Below are 25,973 nucleotides of genomic sequence, written 5' to 3'. Positions count from 1 at the left end.
TGGCTTCAAAGAAAAACATATTTTACTTTTCTTATTGTTTTATTTAAGCCGAAGACTGAGCGAGATTTATAAATTCCAGATTGAAGCAACAGCTTCGATCAAAACACGAAATGTATCATTTGGATGAGAATTAATAACGGGCGAGATTTTTGAAAAGTGGGACTCATTTTTTAGAATGGTTCAGTCACACGCACACAGCGCGTACACGGACGCCCCCGGCGCTTGATGGCTAATTAAATAGTTCGGATTCGGAATAGATGGGATTGTTTACGATTAATCAATGACGGTACGTTTCCAGATTTTTTCGGAAGTTGTTTCTTGTGCAGGTAATGTAGAAAGATCATAAACATTAAAAATAACAAGGAAAGAAGAATTTAATTAATTTCTTTACATCTTTCATTAGGTACGCTTGGTGCAATTTTAATCGACTAGGTGATTAATTTTTAAAAACAAAACTTTGTAACAATGCAACGTATTTATTTTACCAGGAATAAAAGTTATTTTTCCAAAAAAAAACGATTTTAAAGAAAAATTGACATTTCAAACAATTAAATTTTATCCAATGAATTCCAAAGCACTGTAACTGTTCGTACGTATCGTATAATAGGTCAATTGAAAAGTCCCCGGCCCGACACATAGATAGCGCTACTAGAATTAAATACATATATTTTTTTGTTAACTCTAACCCTCAAAAGATGCGTGTATAAATATAGCATTTATATATAGAAAATAGAAAATATATAGATAAAAAGAAATTTCGCGTGTTGATAAGATATTGCTTTTTGAAGGGAAGCAATACAGTTGAAGCAAAAACTTGGCTTAATGCCGAGTTTCCGGACACTGCCCAGGAAAATCAATCAAAAGAGGTTGTTACGAAACATTAAAAAAAATCCAGAAAATGATTTTGAATGGCTGCAAATTGAAACTGAATGAAATAGCAGACACTCTAAAGATATCAAATGAACGTGTACATCATATCATTCACGAATATTTGGGTATGAGAAAGCCCTGTGCAAAGTGGGGGCCTCCCGACTAGCAACTATTACATAACGTTATTGGACCGTTTGAAGGACGAAATCGCCGAAAAATTTACCGCCTTTAAAAAAAAAGAAAATGCTGCTGCATCAAGACATTGCACTGTGTCACATGTCAGTGAAAACGATGGCAAAAATCCATGAATTGGACTTCGAATTGCTTTCTCATCCACCGTATTCTCCAGATCGGGCCCCCAGTGACTATTTCCTGTTCTCAGATTGGCGGGAAGAAGTTTTCGTCGAATGAAGAAGTGATCGATGAAACTGGGGCCTATTTTCAGGCAAATTATCACCCTTGAAGGGAATTATATCGAATAAAAAATACTAACTTTGCCAAAAAATGTGTTTTACTAAGGTAGGCCGAGGACTTTTCAATTAACCTGTTAGTTTAGAAACTTGAAAATATCGATTTTTTAAAAATATTTTCAAAGCTTAACCTTGTAAGAAAATGCTTCCAAGAAGATTTTTCAAATTTTCAAATATTTTCGAAGATATGGTTGTTTTAGTGACGCGACATCTAAAAACAAAATCTGACACGCGCTTTTGTAACAAAGTAAAACTATAACACAATTTGGATTCTTACTATCTTAAAAAAAATCGGATATGTTGAAAAAACGTCTCGCTTTTTTCAAACAGCCGTAACTTGGCAAAAAATATTTTGAATGACATTTGTACGACAGCAGCGCTTATCTAAATTTAGAATTTTGTCTTGTTTTTGTACCAAATTGCTAAGAATGTTTAAAAAAACCATTTCATCAGCTTGTAACTTTCTTTCTTTTATCTACTCTTTAAACATTAATAAACATCTAGTAAAAAATAGATAATAAAAATATCTTTTTATTTATTTACATTTTTGGTATATTTTGAGTGTCTTTTTTACCAAATAGGTTTTATCTGGATTGAGCCTGTTGTTTAACGTAGGCTCCGAACCACGGTCCTCGGCAATGAGCCTATTGACTGGCGAGTGACCAAATTTAGAAATCATCCCTGAAGACATCTGGTCTTACCCAGCCTGGTTACTGGCGTGACTGAGATCATTTTCCTTGTCGGATTTTATACTCTTACCTAGAATAATCACAAATATTAAACAATCACAAACATAAATTTTACGAGCATGCCCCAGCAGAATTCCAACCGACAACCATCGCAAGAGTAAGAGGACCGTCCTGTCGCCTTTACCACTGTGCCATCAAGCCGGCATATTTATTGGTGAAAATTTGAAGTATACATTTAAACAACTAGTAAAAGTGCTCTTGACCAGTAAAATAGGTGATTCTTCGTTGCTGCTTCTTTTTTTATATTCCACGAAGCATTACTGGTAAACAAGTGATTGTGTAATTCAGAATTCACCATTATAAGCTGCTTACTACTATAAGTACTTCAAGCATATTGGTAGGAAAATGATCAGAGTACATTCAAGAACCTAACAATAATTCTTATAGTCAAAAATGTAAAATCAATTACAACCTTATTTCGACAAAAAAAACAAAACTTAGCAAGGTACTAATAAAAATTTCAAACAAATTAAAATTACAACTCAACCATATTTTACACTACAGACCTTTCAAACTTAAATTGTTTAGATACCTATTTTAATCTAATCTCTTTAGTACAAACTGAGTTTATATTTTAAACCGAATAAATCTTCGAAACATAAACAGTGATAATGCAGCTAAGGTAATGGTTATTTTATGTTTACCCCCAAAGCCCAAATAGCAATAAATCATACGTAGAATTGCCCTTGGGTGGCAATGATTCCGAACCAGAAAAAAAACACTCGTTTATTATGCTAAAAAGGCAATGTCACATGTACGTTTCAATGTCAAATTAATGATGGCTCTCGAGAGTGGTACTTGAGAGTGTACCTGAGTAATGCCAGGCGTGGGAATGTTTGGACTGATGATAATGGAAGACATTATCATCTGTCAATGGTCCGACAAAATTCTCGTCATTTGTCGTTTGTTTTATTTCAACACTTCAATTTTCACTAAATAAAATTTCCTACTATATGTGTTGGTCGTGGGTGTGATTGTTATATATAGAGAAAGGTATTAAAAAAATAAGACATTACTAGTTGAATATAAATGTATAAAACAAAAAGAAAACACTAAAAACAAACCTTGATTGCCTTGGAATATTAAATTATCATTACTTACTTAGAGTATTTTTTACAAAACTTTTCTAAAATATATTAGTGCAGCTATCCGCCCTCTTACCTGAGCAACGAATAACAAATTTATTTTGGAATATAAGTTTGAAATATGACCAAAATTTAATAATGATATGTTGTTGTTGTAGTGGTTGTCATGGTAATGTCACTCTGACAGATGTACGTTAGTTAAATTTTTGAACATTAAAAAAGTTATAAACACTCCGTTTTGAATATGAGATACTTAAAAAGAAAACTTCAAAACTTCAAAACAATTTATTGGATAGTTTCGTCGATTGTGATTCTTCTTGTAATATTGTAAAGTTAATAAGCATCAAATTAGTTCGTTTTAATAACATTTTTGGCAAGAAAATCGTTTATCAAATACCTGTTATGAAATTAACCATCAGATCTAAAAATATTTACTATTTTATAATTTATTATTATATTTATAGTATATTAATTAGTATATTATATTAATATTAGTATATTATACTTAAGATCATACTTGTTTAAAAAATAAAAGATTTAAAATGTATAAATATACTAAAGATTTTATCTGATATTGACAAATACATTTTTACATATCATTCGCCATTTTTTAAATATAATTATGTTAATCATACTATAAATATATCATATTAAAAATTATAATTGACATTGTTTTCTTGAAAAATATAAAAATCACATTGTGGCGCCATCTATCAACACCTATTGGCGAAATAGTTGAAAAGATTTTAGACCTTACTGGATTGGGCAAAAAGCTTATGGTATCTCCGTTTTGTTTTTTAACTCTTACTTTGTTTACAAGTAAACCCTTACGAATATAATTAAAATCACAGTAGACACCTTCAATAGTCGTGCTACAATTCTTATTTTAAACATATGTGTATCCACTTTTGATATTTGTTCTATTAATTAAATACGGCACTGTCTCATGACATATGTGATTGTGCGTCTCTTTCCAATGCACATAAATTTCCATAAAACGAATATTTCCCTATTCAATGTAAACTCTAAACATTTTATTCGCACCTCGTAAGGTAGCAACGAAAGACATATGGCTGCGACATCCGCGCATTTGTTTGGACCGACAAGCATTCATTTCTTTTAATTTCTTATTTTAACGAAACAAAACGGTACTGTTCGGCCGATTTTATTACTTATTTGAGTTGAATGGTCTAATTTATGGGTCTTTTTATTAAAAGCTACTTTATTTATAATTTTATTTATACAGAGTGCAGCGGTATGTTTTTGTTATTAACGTATTATACGGTATTTTACGTTTACGTGTTTACTGATGTAACCCAACTTTTACTAAATATTTAATACAATTTACTAGTACTATTAATCCATCAGATATAAATTACTATCCAATTGCCGATTTTATTTTATTCTTATTTCAATTATTTAGATTGAATCGACGAGAAGTATGTTAAAAAATGGTAAATAGAAACTATTGTTATATATAACGTTTGTAAACATAATAAACTTACCGAACTAAAGTAAATCCACCTCACAACGTATGTTAAATTACTGCAATTATTTTGACAATTGGCATTTTTATTTATTTTCTTCTTGTACCTTATGCAACCAGCAATACAGCAAGGTTTTATTAATGTTGCACCAACTTTCCATTAATAAATATTATCCACCCTTTATATAGTTTTCAAAGTATTTTAAATTAGATAAAATAGTACCTCTTAAAATTTTAATAAGTTGGTGAATATATATCAACTTCAACATTGTTTTATTGTGTACAACTATACAATAGAAAAACATACTTATTGATACTTTCATAGCTTAAAAATGAAATCATCACAATATTTTTATAAAAAAAAGGTTTAAAAAAAGTCTGAGGCTTTTTTCCGTGAAGGTAAGCTTATTTTCAATAAATCATCAGTCGACACCTCTTTTGTTTCTGCTTTCTTGATACCGAGATTAATTTTTGGCGTCATCGAACGTTTAGGTGTAGGTGTTTTTGGTGTACCAACCGGCGTTTTGAATCCAGAAGGACTGGCAGAATAAGTTGTTCTTAAAAGATCAGAGTTTACAGATAATTTTAAGTGGGAAGAGGCAAGTTTTTTAGCTGCTGGTGACATAGTAGCTAGTCTATCGATAGATGAAGAGTTCGGACGTGGTGAAGGCCTAAAATTATTTTTATATTCAGATTATGTAAGTTATAAACAATAAATATTGATATACGTACGAACTAAACTGTTTTCTTTGGGCATCTAAAGCTTTTTTCTTCTTATCTCTGTTTTTCTCTCCAGCTTTCTCAGCCAAAGCTAGAGCTATTTGCTCTCTCCTTGGCGGTTCAGCAATCTTAAATGAAGGACCCTGTGATCTACTAAAGTTTAAAACAAAACAGTTAATATTACTTATTAATAAAGAATATTGTAATTTTGTACATACTCTACTATAAAAGGCACAAGATACCATATTGGTCATCAAATATATTGTTAATTTACCTTGATATTGGTGTATCGCTGCCATCTAGTCGGAAAGGCGTTCCTTCAATTTCTCCCCAAGTCATCAATGGACTTCCCAGTAAACTTGGAGACGGTGATGGTGATCTGATAAAACTATAACCTCCAATATTTGGAGTTTCTGGTTTTAATAACTCCTTTCCATCAACACCAATCTTCCCATCTAAGACCTATATAATTCAATCAATGAGTAATCATAATATAATTTATTAATTAAACTTACTTTTGCTTGTGTCTTTGCTAATTCATTTATCGTTTCTTTACTCCTTAAATCATTGAAAGGATTCAGTCTTAATCTTGTATTTTCATAAGTGATTTGTTGTCTGTTACTTAATAATTCCAGTTCTTGTTCTTTAGTTAATTCTTGACCATCAGGGTTAAACATTAAATAGTTCTTATTTCTATACCTGTAAAAGAAATATTATATATAATGAAAATACATAAAAAGTAAATATACCTTACCCCCATGTATTAACATTAAATGGTCTCTCTGGTAAAGCAGCTTGTTGCTCTATAGATGGTAAAGCTAACATTGTAGTCTTGTTATTGTCACTGCTATCTTCTGCTTTGTAAAATTGTTTAAATTTCTCTCGGTGTTTCTGTTCATTTGCCTGAAGAATTTCTTCAAAATTGTCATTATCTTGTGATGTGTGAGTATTCAAATACTGATCTAAGGATATTTTACATTTAATTGGATCTGTTTCATCTTTTTTATTATCGTCTTGTGGAGTTTCCAGTGTTATATCTTCTTGTCGATTATGCAAACTTGCTGGGGTTTCGAATGTAGCTGGACTGGGTACTAAAAATGCATAATAAAAGACATATTCATAATTTTTAATTGAAGACTATAGTTACTTCGTTCAGTTGGCGGTTTACTACCACTGTATTTCATATATAATTCACGTAATTTAACTCTGTCATTTTTCTCCATAGCATCCAAATACTCATTTTGAGCTTTAATTTTCTCTAGATCAGGAAAGTAGTCTCTTTGAATTATATTACCGATTTGCTAAAAATAAACTTTATAAAGCACAAAAAATTAAAAAGATATTTGCTTACTTCTACATAAGTGTCTTCATCTAAAACTTTTACTTTTCTTCTTTTCCTCGGTATCCCAAGTGGTTTTTTAAAAACAATCTCTTTGTTAACGTTGTCCATTATTTCCAGGGCTTTTCTTCCTGGACTGTTTTCCACAAAACTGTTCATTGTTTTTATAATTTTTTACATTCAAGAAATGTAGGTTAGCTGTCATATCTGAGTAGATGAACTGTGTATTGAGAGTTATCTGTAAAAAATTAAAAATATACTCGTTATTCTTTGGTTGTCTATTTATATTATATTTATGACTTTCTGATATTTTATGTAAAAATAAAATTTATGACAAATATATAATTGATAAAATTGATATTTTATGTGTTTGATTTACTTAATATCATGGTAATTTGTAGTATAGTTTGCATTTTTATAATAATATTGTTTAATTCAATTGTTTTAAAAAATAAATTGGATATTTATATATTACAAAACAAATGTTTTATTTATTATGTATTATTTAAAATGTCGCCACTTAATTCAAAGGTTATTTTTTAATGCACGATAATTGCTGGGTAAGCATTTTTCTATGGGGTTTACAATTAGTGTAATTGGTTTTAATGGTAGTTAGAACTTAATTACATATGTATGTGTGGAACTATATATTTAATTTTGCACTCATACTTTATCCATTTCACCAATATGAATCATTCGACAATATATATCTTGGTGTTTTTTGGGTTTGCGATAGTAAGTACAAATTATAGTGATATTAAGTTTAGGAATATTTATTTGATTTTATTTTCTTAGATATCAGAGGCCTCAGTTAGGACAACTAGTAGAGGAAATTCATTTGAATATTTTGCTGAAGAGAATACCTTTAGGTAAAAGAGTAAAAATGAACAGTTCACTTTTATACTAATTTTCTATATTTACTGTTATTATTTTTATTAGTCCTGAATTGCAGCAAGCGTTCAAACCAGCAGAAGATGCTATATTGGGGTTCATTCATAAGTTGGCTAACACTGGTTATGCATCTTCAAAAATTGCTTTGAGCAAACTTGAAAGACAAAGCCAAAGTCAAAGAGATATAACCGATCAAATGCATCGTCTTTTGGAGCTATTGCCTGGTTATAAATCTAAGATTCCTGTTGTGGATGATATGCCTAAATTGATTAAGGAGACTAACTAAATGTATTCCTTTTATTTTGAAATTATTTTTTATGTTATTGTAATAATAATCTGTCTTATTTTCAACATTTCCTTGTTTATATTTTTGTATATATGTTTTTGTTGTTTTTGCAATATTGTTAACATATTTATGTAAAAGTAATTAATTTGTCACTAATTTTATATGATATGATTAAATATTTTAAAAGTAACTTGCTCTATACTTACATTATAGGATGAGGTGAAAAGCGATGAATGAAACCAATAAAATTAATTAAGATAACATTAATGAAATATAACTGTCAATTATCAAAATATATTTTTGGTGTATAGGCGGTCAACTACGAATTTGCGAATATAAATGGTACTTTTAATTTGCTATATGCACTATATTAATTTGTTTATATATTTATGTTAGCTTTTTATTATTTTGTTAATGATATTTTAATAAAACCACTAATTCTTATGAAATATTTCCTTTTGTTTCTATAGCGTATTCAATTTTCATATGAAAACTGGATGAACATGTTGATTATTATGGAATATATCAGATCTGACGTTTATTATTTCAATGTATTTTATTTGGTAATATATATGCCCGTATATGTAGTTATAAGTTATGTTTGGAGTAGATCGTTGAACTCATTAATGTTTATTCAACGATATAATGCAAAACAAATATCAGAAAAATTCAACAATTGGACAGTTAGGAATATTATAGTAAATATATGACGTTGTATAAATTATGATTTGTTAGGGTACTATGAGTTTTACAATTAATATTATTTCAATGGTGACATTACCACTAACATGTACATCAAATTAGTACATGTAGTACTTGGGCTGTATTTTGTTGTTCCCTGGGTATATATGGGATAAGATATGTTATTAAATAATTGTTGTACATATATATTTTTAGGTAACTAGTCAATATTGTGAGAAATGTAAGGCACTAAGTCCTTTTAGCAGTGGTCATTCCACTTTGCCATCAACAGGTGGATGGGTAGTACGCCCAAAATCATTGCCAAGACCATCAGTGACATTACCTTTATATGGATCAGGATCTAACGGCCCATGCTTCAGGTTTTTTAATTTTACTTTTATAATTTTGTATCTGTTGGTGGCATATTCCAGATATTCTATTAATGTTTTATTTTTGTTGACTATGTTGTTGTTTAATATTAGAGTACATATTCATTTAATCAGAAAGAAACAGTGATTAAAATAAATAGAACTAGACCTTTATTATTTAGGGGATTTGTAACCTAACCTAAATATGAGTGACAACAAATGTCAAAAGCAAATAATTAAACTGTCAGAACTGAAAGAATATTATCTTGACACTGTTATCATATTTATATTATATAGTTATTATCCCAAGTTGACTTTGCTTTGGTTTATAAATAATTAGCTAATAATCTATATTTTAGAAAACCTACTATAATTAAACCTGCTCCAATTACGAAGCAAATCTGCTTACCAGAGAAATTAACAATACCTCCGCCATCAGACGATCAGTCATGTTCCAATGAAACAAACAAAGAGTCAAATGCTACCTGCATTAATTTGGAGGTATTGAAAATTGTTAATTTATTAAAAATAATTAATAATTCACATTTAGGGATATCAACCAATTGAGGTATCAAAAGCGTATGAAAGAGTATGTGAACAGAACATTAATTATGTTCCTGCCGATGCTGTATCATTAGCTATCGCTTATAAATTGGCCCAGAACGATTACAATAGAAATATTCAAGAGGATAAATTGTTATATGGTTTCAGAAAACTCCCCGCCGAAGTGCCATGCCCAAAAATTGTTCCGCCAAAGGTAAGTCTCGTTCTCCTTCTTCTTGGAAATAACTACAACAGAGCGTTATACTGCGTTATTAATGCTTTGTGGTTGTTACTTTTAATTTTTTTGCACATATGTATATTCACATATCTATTATTTTGTTTGTTCCTCACTAGAAAAGTTTATGTAAAAGTACCTTTGTTTCATTTAATAAGTATGTTGACTTACATATGATGATTTTTATACATATTTGAAAGGTAACTTGCTTTTTACTTACATCATATGACGAAGTAAATATAATAAAGCTAATACAATTAATTAAGATAAAATTAATGCAATATTACTGTCAATTGTCAAAATATTTTTTTGGTGTATTAGTGCTCAACTATGACTTTGGGAATATAAAGAGTTTTTTTTAATTTTCCTATCGCTAGCATGTAATGTGTCTGTGTCCTATATATAGTCTATTCAAAGTTTATTTGTATATGCGTCATCACGATGTTTAATGTATTGCCTACCACAATTTGTGAACTCGTTTTAGTATCAGAAAATATTTTCCTTCTCATTGCATTCTAGTTGAAAAGAGACACAATGCTGCCTGTTTAGTTCCAATACGTAAACGAAGGAGCTTGTCAAAGTTGTTCAGTTGTCAGACGTATGCAATGTACTTGAAAGCAATGGTTATAAGAGGTTAGAACTCTAACCTAGAAAATATTTTATGTACATATTATGCTATATTAAACTTTCAGATGTACTATAATGTTAAAATAAATTATATTTGTTCAATTATTTTATCTAGATTAGAATTTTGTTGAATGTCAAAGCCAAACTGAACTAAAAGTCAGAGTTGATGCGGCAACAATGCGACGTTTTGACGTCACAAATTTCGATGACATATATATTTTGATGATAATGTATATATATATATATATATATATATATATATATATATATATATATATATATATATATATATATATATATATATATATATATATATTATCACTTCAAAGAATGGGACTAACTTTCATAGCAAGCAAACTTTCAGTTATTTTAGAAGCTACTTCTTCAAATCTTCCTGCGGCATCCAAATTGCGAATTTTTAATTGTCTACAAATATTTCTACAGGCGATTTGGTACTCTTTTTAGATTTTTAAAAAATTTATTGTTTTCTTCTTAACATTTATTTGGCTGATAATCTGTACTAAAGCATTATTCTAAAAGGGGAATTTTTTTGCAGTTCTTAACCATTTGACATAAGACAAATAACCTGGTGACTAGATATAACAAATCTTGCCCATTTAGAGGGGCTTCATCTCTGTAGACAATATTTTTAAATGAAGCTAATATTTCGTGGATTTTTTTAATTAGATTGTGTCAATTTACTCATTATTCATTCATAGGTTAGTCTAAAATATCTATATGCTCCATTTCTTCATTTTCTTAGTCCTCTACTAGTATTATTCTTTTATACCTACTCTATATTATAATTTTTTGGGAATCAATATAGTTTTTGTATTGTGTGTTTCTATTTATTTACTTGTTTTATATTTTTTATAATATCTCTAAAACTTATATAGAGAATATAAACTATAATAATAATAATTAATCATTTTTTCTTTATTGTAATTTTTAGATTACTAAAGCTCTGCTTCCAGAAGGTAACTTATACGACATAAATGGAGAAATAGTTGAACTGAAAACAAAGAGGGCAAGCCATGTAATGACTGAAGACCTCGAACAGGAAGCGGTTGAGGATATGATTGATATGGTTGCATCTAACGAAGATGACCATTCGCTACCGATTGCGAAGCCCAGTTTAAGCGATTTAGGATATCGACCTGCCCGATGTAAATATAATATTCATTTATTCTACTTCGAACAGTAGTCTACAGTCAGTTTTGGTATTTTTCTTTAGTCAAATCAGCCACGTTTGTGGATATTTGCACACAAAATGTGACAACACCATCACCAGCCGAGACAGAATCATCAGAATCTTGTGAGGAAGACCAAACTGAAGATGTCACGGAAGTTCCATGCAATGATCCTTGCTCCGATGAAGATGATGAGACAATAATAATAGAAGAATCTTGCGAAGACAAATGAAAATCTCCCGTTATTGTTAGAAGTAGCATCCTTAAAATATTAAACTATTACAGAATGCATATTAAATTTGTAAATAAATTGTATTAGAATAAGAATATTTTCTACATAATTAAAATAAGTAAAATAATTATAATTTCTAAATATTAGTTGTAATTGTGTACTAAATATTAAATTAGAAAAAAAATTGCAAATCAAAACACGTTTCATTATTTTGCAGAGCTACTGTTTTTAATGCATATGTACTTAAATTGGATTTCAAAATCAAGTTGGTCGTTGTCTACCAGTCATAATAGCTATTGTTGATTTGCCAAAACACGTCCTATACATATAATCAAAAATCATTTCAATACAAAATATGAGCGACAGCAAATGTCAAATTAATAATGAAATAATTAATTTCTTATAATAATAAAGTACATTTTTTGTGTATTTATATGGAAATGGATTTTTGGGTCTATATATATATTTTTTTAGTTCATGATTAAATTTTGTAATGAAATTATTATTTAATTGATTAAAGGATGCGAAAATATATTTCTTGAGTTGAATTATAATGGGATTTTTTTTCGCCAATATTATATGTCAAAGCCAAAACATTGTTTTTTATTCTATGCCTTTTGCCTAATTGGGCATGGAATGACGTCTGCCTATTTTGTATTGATATAAAACAGTGACTATTATATCGAATTGTGATTGGTGATGAAAAAGGGAATTAGCAGAGTAATTTTACATTGAAAAGTAAAACAATGATGTTTCTGATGTGTTTGGAAGCTTGTTAATATTGTTTAATGTCGTTTTACAATTTGCTGAAGCTATTGATGTGATTTTAAATAAGTATACAATAATAACTATATATGATACAAATTCTCTGAACATAACATATGATATTTAATGTTAGGTTAATTTATTTCTTGTTATTATTATATGTTATTAAATTATTTCAACCGATTTTTGTAATCGGTGGATCAATTTTATTTTTTTTTTAAATTTCTATGCTGCTATTATATTTGTAATTTTTTTGTAGTTTGTTCTTAGCACATATCTTAGCCAGTTTAATCTGTGTTGCTTTATATTTCGTATTATATTTACTCCTCTCTGTTTCATTACTACTCATTGTTATTTTATAATGGATTTTTGCTATTTTGTTTGATCTCACCATAAATCTTAATATCATAGAGAGAAAAAACCAACACACCAGTTTGGGTTTACTAACAAGCATTCAACAAATGACCAGGTCTACAGAATAACAGAAGTTATTGAAAAAGAATACGAAAGTGAAAAATTATGCTCAGCTATATTTTTAGATGTAGCACAAACCTTCGATAAGGTTTGGCATGAAGGCCTTGTTCATAAACAGAAAATGTAACCAAAACAACACACCGAACTACTAAAATCTTACATTATAGCCAGAATATTTAGAGTTAAACAAGAAGAAGCTTACTATGCAATAAAAAAAGCTAAAGCCACAACTAACCACAAGGGTGTATACTGGGGCCAATGCTTTATCTAGTCTACACTTCTCATATAACACATGTGGAGAATATTACGATGGCTACATTTACTGATGATACTGCGATTATAGCTGTCGGAGACAATAGTGAAGAAGCCTCACGAAAATTACAAGAGGCAAGTGACAATATAAATAATTGGACACAAGCTTGAAAAATAAATATTAATGAAAGTAAATTTGTACATGTGTAGTTCACTTACAATCATACCGTACAAGCACCAACATTAAATAATACTTCCGAATTTTGATGCAAAACTTATAAAGAACATATAAAGAAGAAAAGAAAAGAACTGGAATTGAAATATAAGAAAATGTATTGGCTAATTGGAAGAAAATCACAATTATCAGTACATAATAAATTGCTATTATACAAGCAAGTACTGAAATCTATATGGACATACGGAGTTCAATAATAGGGATGTTCTGCAAAGAGTAAACATAAACAAAATACAAATTTTTCAGTATAAAGTCCTGAGAAGTATTGTGGCCGCACCCAAATACTACAGGACTGATTACCTACATCGAGACCTTCAGATATCCACAGTCGTTCAAGAAATCAAGAGAATTGCAAGGGGCCATGAGGAAAGACTCCATTCTCATGGGAATATTGAAGTATTGCAACTTTTTGATACCACCAGAGCAGGACACATACTCAAAAGAATCAAACCATCTTATCTTGTGTAGTGTTGTGTAGTGAGCTGCATTTAATAAAAAATACAGCAGTGACATGTATAAACATTATTTCACCAGAGACTGAGATAGGGCCGATGGGTCCTCCGAGTTATATACCCAGATTTAAGTTATCACAAAGACAAATTGTAGGTTATTCGGAACCGATTAGTAACAATGCAATAATTAAATTAGAAAAATTAATCTTGATATCTTTCTTTCTACTGTTTTTATATTGTCGAAAATTGTTCTTCATTCTTAGTTTTCAATTTTTGTTCTTGTCTTTCTTGTCAAATTTGATTTATTTTCATTTCTATATTTTTTTTCTTTGATCTCAATTATTTTAGCTTATTATCCAATGAAACATATTTGAGCTCTTAACTGAGATATAGATAGAAAATAAAGAAATAAACAATTATTTATTATAGTGAAAAAATCTTTTAATGTTAAATAGTTGTAGAGTATATATTATGTATATTTTTCGTTAGAAATGTGTTTATACGGAAGTTTTAATATTGTTGTAAGAAATAACGAAAAACATAGCGTAGTGGGTTCATTACCTGTGATTACCTTGACTGTGATCTTCAACAAACCGATATTCCTAATACTAAATTGTTTATATATTTAAACATTTATAAGTGCATCGATGTTTACGTTTGTGAAGTTCATACTGGATGTCATCAAGTGTATATATGCATGTTTAAGATTTGGCATTGTGGACGCTAGAAAACAATTAACAAAATGTTATCTGGTGTGTATATATTAGTGCTGATCTTATCTTACGTCGGTGCTGATTGTGGATGTTTAAGGGTGAGTTTCTAATGTCTAACATTCTTCATAAATTTATTTTCTTGACTTCATGCAAGTATAAATAATGATAAACATTAAAAAAAGTTCAATAACTATATATAAAATCATGTCCACTCCAAATTTTTTCATTTTGTTTTTGCTCTAGGAACTGTAACATAGCAGGTCAATTGAAAAGTCTACGGTCTACCATAATAAAACACATTTTCTGGGTGATACACTGATTATAGAGACCATCCAACTTTTCGATACCATTTTTGTAGTACGATTTGTCCTTTACTTCAAAATAGGCCTCAATTTCGGCGATCACCTCTTCATTCGACGAAAAGTTCTTCATAGTGAGCATTCTTTTGAGATCTGAGAACAGGGAATAGTTTCTGGTGGCCAGATCTGGAGAATACGGTGGATGGATGGATTTGTGCCATCGTTTTCGCTGACTTGTGACACGGTGCATTTTTTTGGTGAAGCAGCACTTTCTTTTTCTTCAAATGCGGCCGTTTCGGCGATTTTGTCCTTCAAACGGTGCAATAACAATGTTTCAAGGTAGTCAATGAAATTTATTCCATGCGCATCCCAAAATACAGACGCCATAATCTTGCCAGTCGACTGTTGGGTATCCCACGCTTTGGAGCGGGTTCGTCGTGTGCAGTCCACTTGGATGACTGTGGATTGGAGATCGGAGTGAAATTCATATATTATCTATTATCACATATTGATGCAAAAACTCGGGTTTATTACGCTTGATCATCTTCAAACCCTGCTCCGAATCATCAACTCGTCGTTGTTTTTGGTCAAAAGTGAGCTCGCGCGGCACCCAGTTTGCACAGAGCTTTCTCACACCCAAATATGTGTGAACGATATGATGTACACATTCAGTTGATACTTTTAGAGTATCTGCTATTTCATTCAGTTTCAATATACCGTCATTCAAAATCATTTTGTAGATTTTTTAAAATGTTTTCATCGGTAACTCTTTTGGGAGTCCAATGCGTTCGCCGTCTTCGGTGCTCATTTCACCACGTCTAAATTTAACATACCAATACTTGATGGTTGATTTTTCTGGGGCAGTTTCCGGAAACTCGGTAGCAAGGCAAGTTTTTGCTTCAACTGTATTTTTTCCCTTCAAAAAGCAATATTTTATCAATACGCGAAATTCCTTTTTATCCATTTTTTCACAATAACAAAAGTTGTTTCACTCAAAATGCTATAATTCACAAACTAATGATCCGACATCTGTCAAATTTCTACACGCATTCTTTTGAGGGTTAGGGCTAACTAAAAAACTCTATATGGGTGTAATTCTAGTAGCACCATATATGTGTCAGGCCGGGGACTTTTTAATTGACCTATTAATATTAACCAATGTTTAACATCATTGTCTTCTTGAAGAACAAAACTTTGACCAATTAGATTCATATTAGAAGGAATCGTATTTTTTTGAAATATTTTCTTATAGACCTCTTTACCAGGTATACCGAAAAGTCATTACTATTTTTTTTAAATAACATAATTATCAAGAAAATGAAAAAAAATATTTAAGTTATTGGCCATTTGATTATATTGATTATATTGGCCATTGCGATATATCTTGCCCATTTTTCTGTTATGGATGCAATTTATTGATGCCATTGAACTGTTTGTCCTTTGAGTCCATTTTCTAATTTCTTCGAAATTGACCAAGTGTGTCCCATTGATGCGAAATATTGATAGTCGGACGAAGCAAGGTCTGGAGTGTATGTCGGGTGTGATAATTTGTCCCATCCCAACGCTTCCTTGACCGGTTTTTGCTTTATGAGATGTCATGTTATAGTGCTGTAAAATTACTTTACTGTATATTCGGGCCCATTTTGGACGTTTTTCGATCAATGCATGGATAAAATTAATTATCGGAAGCTATCACTATTAACTGTTTCACCAGGTTTCAACAGATCGTAATACACCATCTCTCTGGCGCCACGATTTGGCACTGGAGTCGATGGCCAGTCTCACCAGGTCATAACCATGATATTTTGCTCTTAGAGCTTTCAAAATAAATCCGCATTTCATCACCCGTCACTACTCGATGCAGAAATGACTTCCGATCATAATTTTGAAACAGCATTTCATAGGCGATTTTTCGATAATCCATTTGCCTGTCATTCAATTGATGTGGCATTCTTCTTCCTGTCTTTTGGATTTTCCCCAATGCTTGTAATCGATCGCTAATCATTTCTTTGGCCACATTTAACGCTTCAAATCATAACATTACATACTTAAGCCTAGCTACACCTTAAGTTTAATCATATAGTCCGGTTTATTATTATCATCAAAGCATCCCCAAAGTATCATGCTGCCATCACCATGCTTAGTTTCCAAATGCACGCTTCTGAAGCCATATTGTAAGAAAATGTCAGATAGACCCTAATGATTCTAATGATTGATAATAATTTAAATTAGGGGTGACAAAATAAATGAGATATTGCGCCAATTTGTAGAAATAGTGTTTAACTGATTATTCTTTGTAAATTATTAATCATATCATTCCGAAACTACTGTTATAATATGTTAATGTTTTTATTAATTATTTATAGTGTTCAAAACATTTACAAGGCATCGACATTAGAGGACCTCAAGGACGACCAATAAAGGTCATTTTTAAAAGACCGCCACCAAAAACCGACACCATAAGTCAAGACCTTCCTGATTCTGGATTCTCAGCCGCTGTGCAACTTCCGTATCCAGCTGAACACCAAACAACTTTGCCTAAGTTCTATAATTACAAAGTATGTTTTATTTTTGGTCAATATTATATTGGATATAGTTTCCAGTACACTAAATGATTGTTAATTTTAAATTTTAGATAGATCGTGAGATAAATGGGGTTCAGAAAGGAGCGACTGAAACAAAATGTCAGTGTGAAGCTGAGGGCCAGTCTTATAGCGCGCTTGTTCAAATACCAGTAACTGAAGCTCCGAAACCTCAAAGATCACTATGTAATCTGCAGTATCATACTGATAGTGTACTGGTACCACCTCCGAAATGTTATGGTAAATATTTGATGATATATTTTCATATTTCTTTAGAACATCAGATCTGTCAGAAGTTTACTAGACGGTATGTTTGTTGTTATATGCTTCTTGTGTATTCGTATACAATGCCATGTTGGAAACTAGTATAGAAATGCCTAGGTAATAAAATTTATTTTAGGCATTAGCAATCGAATTGCAAATCACTCTCTTAGCAATATAATATTGCAATAGTATATTGTGTAGATTTATGGTAAGGCGCTTCTAGGAACTATTCTTCAAAAGTACTAAATTTATTTAAAATTTTCATTTGTAATTATTCTTAAACCTTTTTTATATACAACAGTTGGTTGTTCGCGATATCTCTGCAATTTTATTTGTATAATTTTTATATTAAAAATTATCATCAAATTGTTAGATACTTTCATTAGTTTTTAAAATCTTCGTCCTATCCATGTTTGAATATTGGAACTATTATAGTATTTCTCCACAATTTAGCTACAGCAAATCTGTTAAAATTTTCTACTAACCTTGATTAATTCTGATCCGACTTGATATTTTGGCAATTTTATTGCTGTTTCCAGTTTATCAATGGTTACTTCGTTATTTGGAAGATAAATCTTTGAGATGTTAATCAATCCTGTAGGGTGGGCTAACCATCTAACCTAATGTACAATATTTTGAAAAGTAATAGTGGACACAGTATTTTACAATAAAGTATTTAGATTTGCAATGAGTTTATTGTTTGCAAGTACATAGCATTTTCATACAGTCTCAGTAATCGCTCTAAAGCAATGGTGAAATGCAAGAAAGCAAGTTAATAAGTCTATTTTAGTTATTTTTAAGCCAGTTCGCATTATAACAACATTGGATCGAAAATTTTGTTTCGAAACACACGAATATTTTTCAGTTTTTTTCTAAATTAGTATTAACATAAGATTTTTCTGTCATAACGGATTTGAAATTCTTAAGAAATTTTGGATCAACATATACTTGTGAAACAGCTTTCTTAGATTTTAATTATGTAAAAATAAATACCACATGTCTGAACTGGAATATAGAACAAATATCGATATATTCTGAAAAAAATATCGATATTTTTTTGGCGACATTTTTGCATAAATTTTCAAAATTGGTACTTAAACTAACGTAACTTAAAGGTTTGGTGAATTTTGGTTCTTAATTTTAATGGTCCATCAAAAATATCAATATTTTTTATACTTGTTACAAAAAATATATCGATATTTTATTAAAAATATCGAAAACCATATATCCATTATAACGAAATAACTAAAGTGAAATATATATATATATATATATATATATATATATATATATATATATATATATATATATATATATATATATATATATATATATATATATATAGTTGCCATCTCTTTGTTCATTATTTTAATAATCAACAGTTATAATCCATAATAATATTTTTTTAATGTAAAAGGCTTTAAAAGTAACTAAAAAAGTACCGTCAGTGGTTCTCTAAATAACATATATTTTTCTTTATCACATATGCAGTATTTTATAAAAAAAATGACCTAGGATTATAAGTAGCAATGGATGGTATTGCCATTGAAATAATACTAATGTTTTGATTATAAATAATAACTTTATGTATGCAAAAACTAATATTTTTAAAAATATTTTCCGAATTTTATTTTAGATACGGGAGAGGAGCTGGTGAACAATCCTTTTCCAATTCAGCCATTGACGAAACCTTTACGAAATAACCAGAATCAGCCGACATGTCCATGCTGTTGCAGGTGTGTACATAAAACCGAAATTGACATAAACAATAAATGTGTTCGATGTAAAAGAAGCATCTTGGAAACCAGACAATATGCTGATGACGGAAGTGGTCATTGCGAGGATAAAAATTGCCCCAGAATTAAAAGAAGCATCGCACAACATGGTTACAATTTTTTTATGAACATGCTACCGCAGTTTGTCAGGGATCCGCTACGACATAGTATTCGAGGTTCATCGATGATGAGACAATCCAAGCCCGATACGAGACTTAAACTAGAAGAACTGAAACTAAGGAAAGCTTTGGAATACAGAAACATGTATAATCAGCGGGAATCTCAAAGCTATAATACGCGAAATGTTTTAAACAACTATAAAGTACCTTCGTTAAAACATAGATCTCCTTATAACGTTCCCAGATTTCTTGAATCTCATCCACGACCATTAGCCCTCACCGATAAAAGCACGTTACCTTATCAAAAATCATTTCGTCAATCCAAACGCTATCAGGACGACAATAGCATGGAAAATGAACAAGAAATTAACAGATTAGAATTAATTAAAAAATCCAGAAGCTATATATCACCAAAAAAACTTTCTTCGAGGTTAAATGATGATGGAAGTGGAGATGAAACGACCTTACTGAGAAAACTGAAGAGATTAAACAACAATCATTTCACATCTAATTTGGAAGATCAAGCCACAGCTTTTATGGATCAGTTGGTATCACCTGAAAAGAACCCAAAACGTATTAAGCGATATTCAGACGATACACACTCAGAAGAACTAGAAATCGGGGAGTTGGATGGTGAAAAGTTTAATTCAGATGAATCGGCTTCGAAAGAACATCATGAAAATCACAAAAGAAATAAGAGAACTATTATTTTAAGCAGTGATGAGGTGGACCTTCCACCACAGTATGAAATAGAAGAGATCAGTGTAGAAGATGATGATTATCCCGATGAAATGGTGGCATCTTTTGAAGATTCAGGCGATGAAGAAGGCGATGAAATAGTTGCTTATAGTCCTTTTGCGAGAAAAAGCTCCGGTAGAAAAATGTCACGTTTATTTGAACCGAAACCTGATCTTTTCCTGGGAAAGAACGTTATTCAAAAGGCAGTCAGAGATGAACTGAATACTTACCACAGGAAAATGGAAATGGATCAAAGAATTAAAGAATTGAAGCAAAATATCGAAAAGAAAAAGAACGATCCATTTGGGATGGGAGATACAATACCCAGTAATCCAATATTTATGTTTTTAACGGCTCCTATGAGGTTTCTCCGACATTTTCACGACATCAACAAAGGGATATCACCGGTAATGACATCTTTACCGAAGCTGGTCCACACGACCAAATCCTATTTTAGAAATTTCGGTAAAAACTTTCACAAAAATTGTTTGAATCTGGCGAGTGATATCATCGGTGACTTCGATAACATTCAACCCAAGAGCGTCATCCAGAAAATAGATGAACCCCATTACGCGAGGTACAGGAGGAGTACTGACGACGATGATGATCCATGTACCATCGATTCTTCAGGTAAACCGACAAAAATCGATATCAATACCATAATAAAAGAATGTGTGAGCAAGAGCATCAAAGGTGATATTAGTTGTTACACGCCAGCAGAAGAAGATTTATCGCAATTACAAAAAGAATTGAACAGCACTAGTTTTGGATATCTGACTAATTTTATTGATAAAATTCAGGGAATTATTGATTATTTCTCCACTACTGAAAGCAAGGAAGACACCAAACCAACTCGGATCACTCCTGAATATTCGGCGGTTTTCTCATCATCGCAAGAAAACAAAAATTTTCGTACACTAGCCTCAGAACATGTAAGAAAAAAACGTTACGTAGTGAAGATTGTTAATGATGATGAGGAGATTAAGGAACAAGTACAAAACTATCTTGCACAACAATTAGAGGACGATAACGAGTACTTGAAGCCCGTGAAGGATTACTATACAAAACTTGAAAATATTTGGAGTAGATCGCGATCTAATTCGGAGAAAACGTTGGGCAGCATAATTCCAAATAGTTCGGAGGATAGTTACGAAGAAAGACCGAAGAAGAAGAAAATTATTGTGCGGAAAATTAAACCAAGAATCATCATCGATAACAAAGGACTTCCGTTCATGGAATATAAAGGTTATAAGAGGCCATTGTTTTTACGCAAACGAAAATCAGACGTTGTAAAAAGTCCGGAGCCACCTGAACCAAGATCTACCGAGGAAACTGGTAAAAGAATCGACATGCTCATATCTAGAGCAAAGGAAACTTCCGAAATTGTTGGTAGCGTACAAACCAACATTGTTCCACGACAAATAGTCAGAGAAAGAATATCATCCTTGCTGGAAGAGATCGACCAATTAGAACGTTTGAATGCGGAGGATTACGATGAAATATTCGAGAACTTAATCAAAATTCAGTATATTAAATATTCAGTCGAACAAGATTGGAAGAGAACATTAATCGAAAACCGAGCAGATGATCTCCATGCGCAGATAGGTCTTTTGAGCAAATTCAAAGACCTTCAACACCTAAAAGACATCACCGTACAAATAATAGCTGAGGCTTTGAAAAAGTGCGACAATGAATTCGCCAGACGCAACCTGGTCCACACTCTAATCAGACTGGAGAAGCTTCAAGTCCTTATTACCAGCGTGATCGATGATTTCGATCAGAACTTTAAAATGAAAACTAAACTGAACACCAAAAAAGAAATCAAATACGTGGATTATTTATCGGACCTCAATTTCGTGAATGCCAAAACGAGAAACGATTTGGTTAAAAATTTGGGAAAAGATCGTGACAGGGAAGGTCAACAGAATATCGATGTTCTCAATAAGTTAAAGAAAATGCTGGTTTCCGACAACGAAGAGGAAATGGAGAAGATCGCCAAGACTATTTGGGAAATGAATAATCTGAAAAAACTACAAACCGATACCATCAAGGATATAAACAAGAAAATAAAGAAATATTATAAAATTAAAAAGGAACTGAAGATTCTGTTTGATCTTCAGAAGCGGTTTGAAGAGTGTGGATATGAATTGAGCGAACTGTTGGGTAACGTTTCAGCGCCGATTAAGAACTCAAATGCGAGAAAGCCATTGAAGAAAGATATTAAAGAAATCATAGCGGAGATTAAAAGGAAACGAGAAGAAACTCTTCAGAAAGCTTTGGAACGAAGAAACAATCTTTTGAAGAAGAAGAGTTAAAAATAAACTCTGGACTAGAAAATTATTTAAAAAATCCGAAAAAAAGTAAATTACTATGATATTTAGGAGTAATAATGAAGGTCCAGATAGAAAACAGAAATTGAGATTCTAAGAAGACGAAATAATGTACAATAAAAATAAGGCAGACCATCTGTTGGTTTATTTTTGGAGTGGGTATTATTTCAGTATTGATGATGAACATTGGTATGTGTGTGTGTGTGTGTAAATTCAATTTTATATGTTGAGGATATTTTAAGCCATACTGAGCATTGAATGAAACATTGAAAATAATTTAAATATAATTTTAGAAGATAGAAGTATAATATTAATAGAGAAATAATCAACCAATATATGGTCTACCCTATTTATACATCTTGGGTTTAGAATTACATACATTTTTAAATGATTTATTGAAAGCAAATGAACAAATTGCTTTGTCAGCACCAAAGTTTATATAATTGGATTTGTTTTCTGATTTTTTTTTCATATTACGTACTGTGATGTTTCATTATGTTTGACAGTTCAACAAAATAATGTTTTTATTTTGTTCTAGGGGTTGATGTGTTTTCACTATACTAATTTGGAAAAATTAAATCAAGACATCACATTTATATTCACATGGAATCATTTATGTTCTATATTATTGTGTAGTTTTTTTTTCTGATAAATAAAGTATATTGTTGCTAAATTATGTTATTTTTTGTTATAGTTTATATTTTTTAGCTTCGTATAATGTTAAATCATATCACTTTGATTTATTTAAAAAATAAATAGCATTCATTAAATAAAGGTACGTGTTTCTAGAACTATTCACCGCAAATTTAAGGCTTTGGATTAAATATGATGATACAAATGTAAAATATTACATTGTCTTGTCTGGAGAAATAACAAGTTAAGATTTGGCTGTAAATCACCTATTTGTTAACAGTAAAACCAAGAATTTTACGTAAACTTCGATTTGTTAATATTGACAGGGTATTTAAAGATAACTTGTTAGCGTATTTATGACAATGAATAAAATTAATGTGATAAATATTTTATTATAAAAAAACGTTTCTACCCTACTTATAAACAATAACAATAATTTTGTAAGTTGGATGATTCTTTCCAGAGAGGTCGCATACGTTTTGAGGTCGATTTACGTAAATAACTGATCTGTAATAGAAGTTTTACGTCTCTTACTGTAGAGCCACTAATATATTAAATGAAATGAAGTTCAGAACATGGAATTGAAAAAAATTCGAATGTCACTTCTTCAGCAGTATTGGAAGCCTTTTAGGAAAAGTTTCTTTTTGGACTAGTCCACGAAAATATTGAAAATCGTATGAATTTTAATTGGCTATAATGCCCTATCTAGGATATATTTAATGCTACATGTCTTTAAACAATTCATTACAGAACAATACTCAGATCATTAAGCTTAACATGCTTGATAAGAAAATTTATTAGGATCTTAAAGGGAAATTTTAATTCTATTTTTATGTTAAATATTGCAGAAATGGAAAATATTTCATTAAGGTTGAATCAAGAGGATATGATTATATAAATACTCTTTTAAAATGACCGGGAAATGACGAACGAAACATCCGAACGGCCGTTTTTATCATGTTTAAATATGTTTAAATATAATGTATAAGAGTATATATTTATTCTATATATATAGAGTATATAAGAGGTTTTTTTTTCAGGGCGTGAAGGTTTAAATAAAATTAATTATTGCTCTAGGGATTTGCTCTAGCATAAAAACGAATGGTTTTAAATATAAACAATGATAAACTTCTTATGACTTCCTACACCAAGCTTCAGAACAGGAAGGTTTATTCTTTACATTTCAGCAACATGATAATGTACCCATAAGGACTCAATCTATATCAAACTAATATCAATAATATTTTTGTTATATGCCTGTAAAAGTTATCAAATGTATACAAAAAAAAATAATCAGCTAAGAGCAACGAAACATTTCATTAATAATAACTAGTTATGTTTTGTATTTCATTTGCTAAATATGGAACGGGCGAGTTATTTGTTTAAAAATATGATAAAAATACTCGATTCAGCATATTGTACAAAATATTTTAATACCAATTTATGTTATGAATTAAATATTTTATTTCGGAGTTTAATCTACTTAAGTTTCAAGATTTAAAAAAATCAGATAGTCGTTAGTGAACTTGAACCTTTCGCATAATGTATGATTTGCGACATACTGGCCGCAAATCGTGTAAAACGAATAAACATCCTCCTATATGTTTCTAGGTTAATATCGTTAATCGTTAATAGCAAAATGGCGAATTATAATTAATTTAATTGTACCTATTTGCTAATTTTAAGTTGAAAATAATGTTTATTATTGGTTGATGGTCTCCCTATTATTATTTCTCATTCAATGTTATATTTCCATGATACCTAAGGTCAAAAAAATACTAGTACTTATTTTCGTAGTTAATAATATGTTATTTCCGCATATTTAATTTTTTAGTAGTAATATATATATATATATATATATATATATATAACATACCAACAAACATACCAAATGTATGCTAGTGGTGATAAAAACATTTTAGATTACTCACAAATCGATGAAAACTAGACCATGCTAAATCAGGCCAATAAAGCTGATGATGTTTATGTTCCATTATTCCTGAACTACTAAGTACTCTGTTAAAATGTGTTTTACGGTCTTCTTGAAAGCACGTGATATTGGCTCGTATTTTAACATCCTGTTAACACTGAATATTACAAAATCAGAATGTTCATTATGATACTCCTGCACAAGAGTGATAAATTTAATCCAGTTCTCTTCTAATTTTTATTTATATCCTATTCGTAGATTGATTTGTCCTGCCTTCCAAAATTGGCTTCATTTTCGACAATCACTTTGTTGTCAGAATTAAACCTCTTTTGGAGTATTTTCTTGAGGTCTACAAACAGCCCTTAATCTCATCTCATCACTCGGGGTTAAATCTGGACTGTGAGGTGGCGAAACAATTCGCTCAATTTAATTATCGTTTATATAAGCGGTGATAAGGAGCATTTTTTTAATAATTGCATAATATATTATATATATATATATATATATATATATATTAATATATTATAATTGCATAATTATATAATAAAATGTAAATTAACTACCAGATTGTCACGAAGTTAATACAAAAAATTTTAACGTGGTCTCAGCAGGAAGGCGCTGAGGCCATTTCACTGAAATT

The 25,973-nt window shown here is 30.6% G+C and overlaps 5 protein-coding genes across 5 annotated transcripts in view; 3 read left to right on the top strand and 2 right to left on the bottom strand.

The window, feature by feature from the left end:
* The window catches only part of Nagk (N-acetylglucosamine kinase), a 73,462-nt gene extending 68,726 nt beyond the window's left edge, over positions 1 to 4,736 (bottom strand). The window contains exon 1 of the mRNA XM_076401024.1: positions 4,680 to 4,736. The gene's annotated coding sequence lies outside the window, so the exon portion shown is untranslated. The remainder of the gene's footprint in view (positions 1 to 4,679) is intronic.
* A 180-nt stretch (positions 4,737 to 4,916) lies between these two features.
* On the bottom strand, positions 4,917 to 6,962 carry Es2 (ess-2 splicing factor homolog). The gene is made up of 7 exons (XM_076401021.1): positions 6,732 to 6,962; positions 6,528 to 6,681; positions 6,135 to 6,471; positions 5,896 to 6,079; positions 5,655 to 5,842; positions 5,393 to 5,533; positions 4,917 to 5,331 (listed from the first exon to the last, which is right to left on the bottom strand). Exons 1-7 carry the CDS (start codon positions 6,876 to 6,878, stop codon positions 5,028 to 5,030), a joined length of 1,455 nt encoding a protein of 484 aa, XP_076257136.1. The 5' UTR covers positions 6,879 to 6,962; the 3' UTR covers positions 4,917 to 5,027.
* A 334-nt stretch (positions 6,963 to 7,296) lies between these two features.
* LOC143194330 (uncharacterized) lies at positions 7,297 to 8,086 on the top strand. The gene is made up of 3 exons (XM_076401025.1): positions 7,297 to 7,454; positions 7,515 to 7,588; positions 7,659 to 8,086. The coding sequence occupies exons 1-3, from the start codon at positions 7,353 to 7,355 to the stop codon at positions 7,894 to 7,896; spliced, it is 414 nt and encodes a 137-aa protein (XP_076257140.1). The 5' UTR covers positions 7,297 to 7,352; the 3' UTR covers positions 7,897 to 8,086.
* Positions 8,087 to 8,603: 517 nt separating this feature from the next.
* Positions 8,604 to 12,156, top strand: LOC143194325 (uncharacterized). Its single transcript, XM_076401020.1, has 6 exons — positions 8,604 to 8,738; positions 8,794 to 8,957; positions 9,305 to 9,446; positions 9,496 to 9,702; positions 11,303 to 11,516; positions 11,585 to 12,156. Exons 1-6 carry the CDS (start codon positions 8,685 to 8,687, stop codon positions 11,770 to 11,772), a joined length of 969 nt encoding a protein of 322 aa, XP_076257135.1. The 5' UTR covers positions 8,604 to 8,684; the 3' UTR covers positions 11,773 to 12,156.
* Positions 12,157 to 14,617: 2,461 nt separating this feature from the next.
* LOC143194324 (uncharacterized) lies at positions 14,618 to 23,444 on the top strand. Its single transcript, XM_076401019.1, has 5 exons — positions 14,618 to 14,761; positions 17,329 to 17,520; positions 17,598 to 17,784; positions 19,445 to 19,544; positions 23,309 to 23,444. Exons 1-5 carry the CDS (start codon positions 14,693 to 14,695, stop codon positions 23,313 to 23,315), a joined length of 555 nt encoding a protein of 184 aa, XP_076257134.1. The 5' UTR covers positions 14,618 to 14,692; the 3' UTR covers positions 23,316 to 23,444.
* The last annotated feature ends 2,529 nt before the right edge of the window (positions 23,445 to 25,973 follow it).

This window comes from Rhynchophorus ferrugineus, unplaced genomic scaffold (assembly GCF_030347505.1).
Source record: "Rhynchophorus ferrugineus isolate W39M unplaced genomic scaffold, kcgeb_rfMv2 rfM3, whole genome shotgun sequence".
In the NCBI taxonomy this organism is placed as follows: Eukaryota; Metazoa; Arthropoda; class Insecta; order Coleoptera; family Curculionidae; genus Rhynchophorus; species Rhynchophorus ferrugineus.
Note: the sequence above shows the minus strand (reverse complement) of the source record. Positions and strands in the feature narration are given on the sequence as shown.

Coding starts and splice junctions, on each gene's coding strand:
- LOC143194330 (XM_076401025.1), top strand. CDS start 7,353: ATGTGTGGAACTATATATTTAATTTTGCACTCATACTTTATCCATTTC. Junction 7,455..7,514: donor TGTTTTTTGGGTTTGCGATA/GTAAGTACAAAT, acceptor TTATTTTCTTAG/ATATCAGAGGCCTCAGTTAG. Junction 7,589..7,658: donor GCTGAAGAGAATACCTTTAG/GTAAAAGAGTAA, acceptor TATTTTTATTAG/TCCTGAATTGCAGCAAGCGT.
- Es2 (XM_076401021.1), bottom strand. CDS start 6,878: ATGAACAGTTTTGTGGAAAACAGTCCAGGAAGAAAAGCCCTGGAAATA. Junction 6,682..6,731: donor ATGAAGACACTTATGTAGAA/GTAAGCAAATAT, acceptor GTTTATTTTTAG/CAAATCGGTAATATAATTCA. Junction 5,332..5,392: donor CAAAGAAAACAGTTTAGTTC/GTACGTATATCA, acceptor AAATAATTTTAG/GCCTTCACCACGTCCGAACT.
- LOC143194324 (XM_076401019.1), top strand. CDS start 14,693: ATGTTATCTGGTGTGTATATATTAGTGCTGATCTTATCTTACGTCGGT. Junction 17,521..17,597: donor CTAAGTTCTATAATTACAAA/GTATGTTTTATT, acceptor TTTAAATTTTAG/ATAGATCGTGAGATAAATGG. Junction 17,785..19,444: donor ACCACCTCCGAAATGTTATG/GTAAATATTTGA, acceptor ATTTTATTTTAG/ATACGGGAGAGGAGCTGGTG.
- LOC143194325 (XM_076401020.1), top strand. CDS start 8,685: ATGTACATCAAATTAGTACATGTAGTACTTGGGCTGTATTTTGTTGTT. Junction 8,958..9,304: donor TCTAACGGCCCATGCTTCAG/GTTTTTTAATTT, acceptor TCTATATTTTAG/AAAACCTACTATAATTAAAC. Junction 11,517..11,584: donor AGGATATCGACCTGCCCGAT/GTAAATATAATA, acceptor ATTTTTCTTTAG/TCAAATCAGCCACGTTTGTG.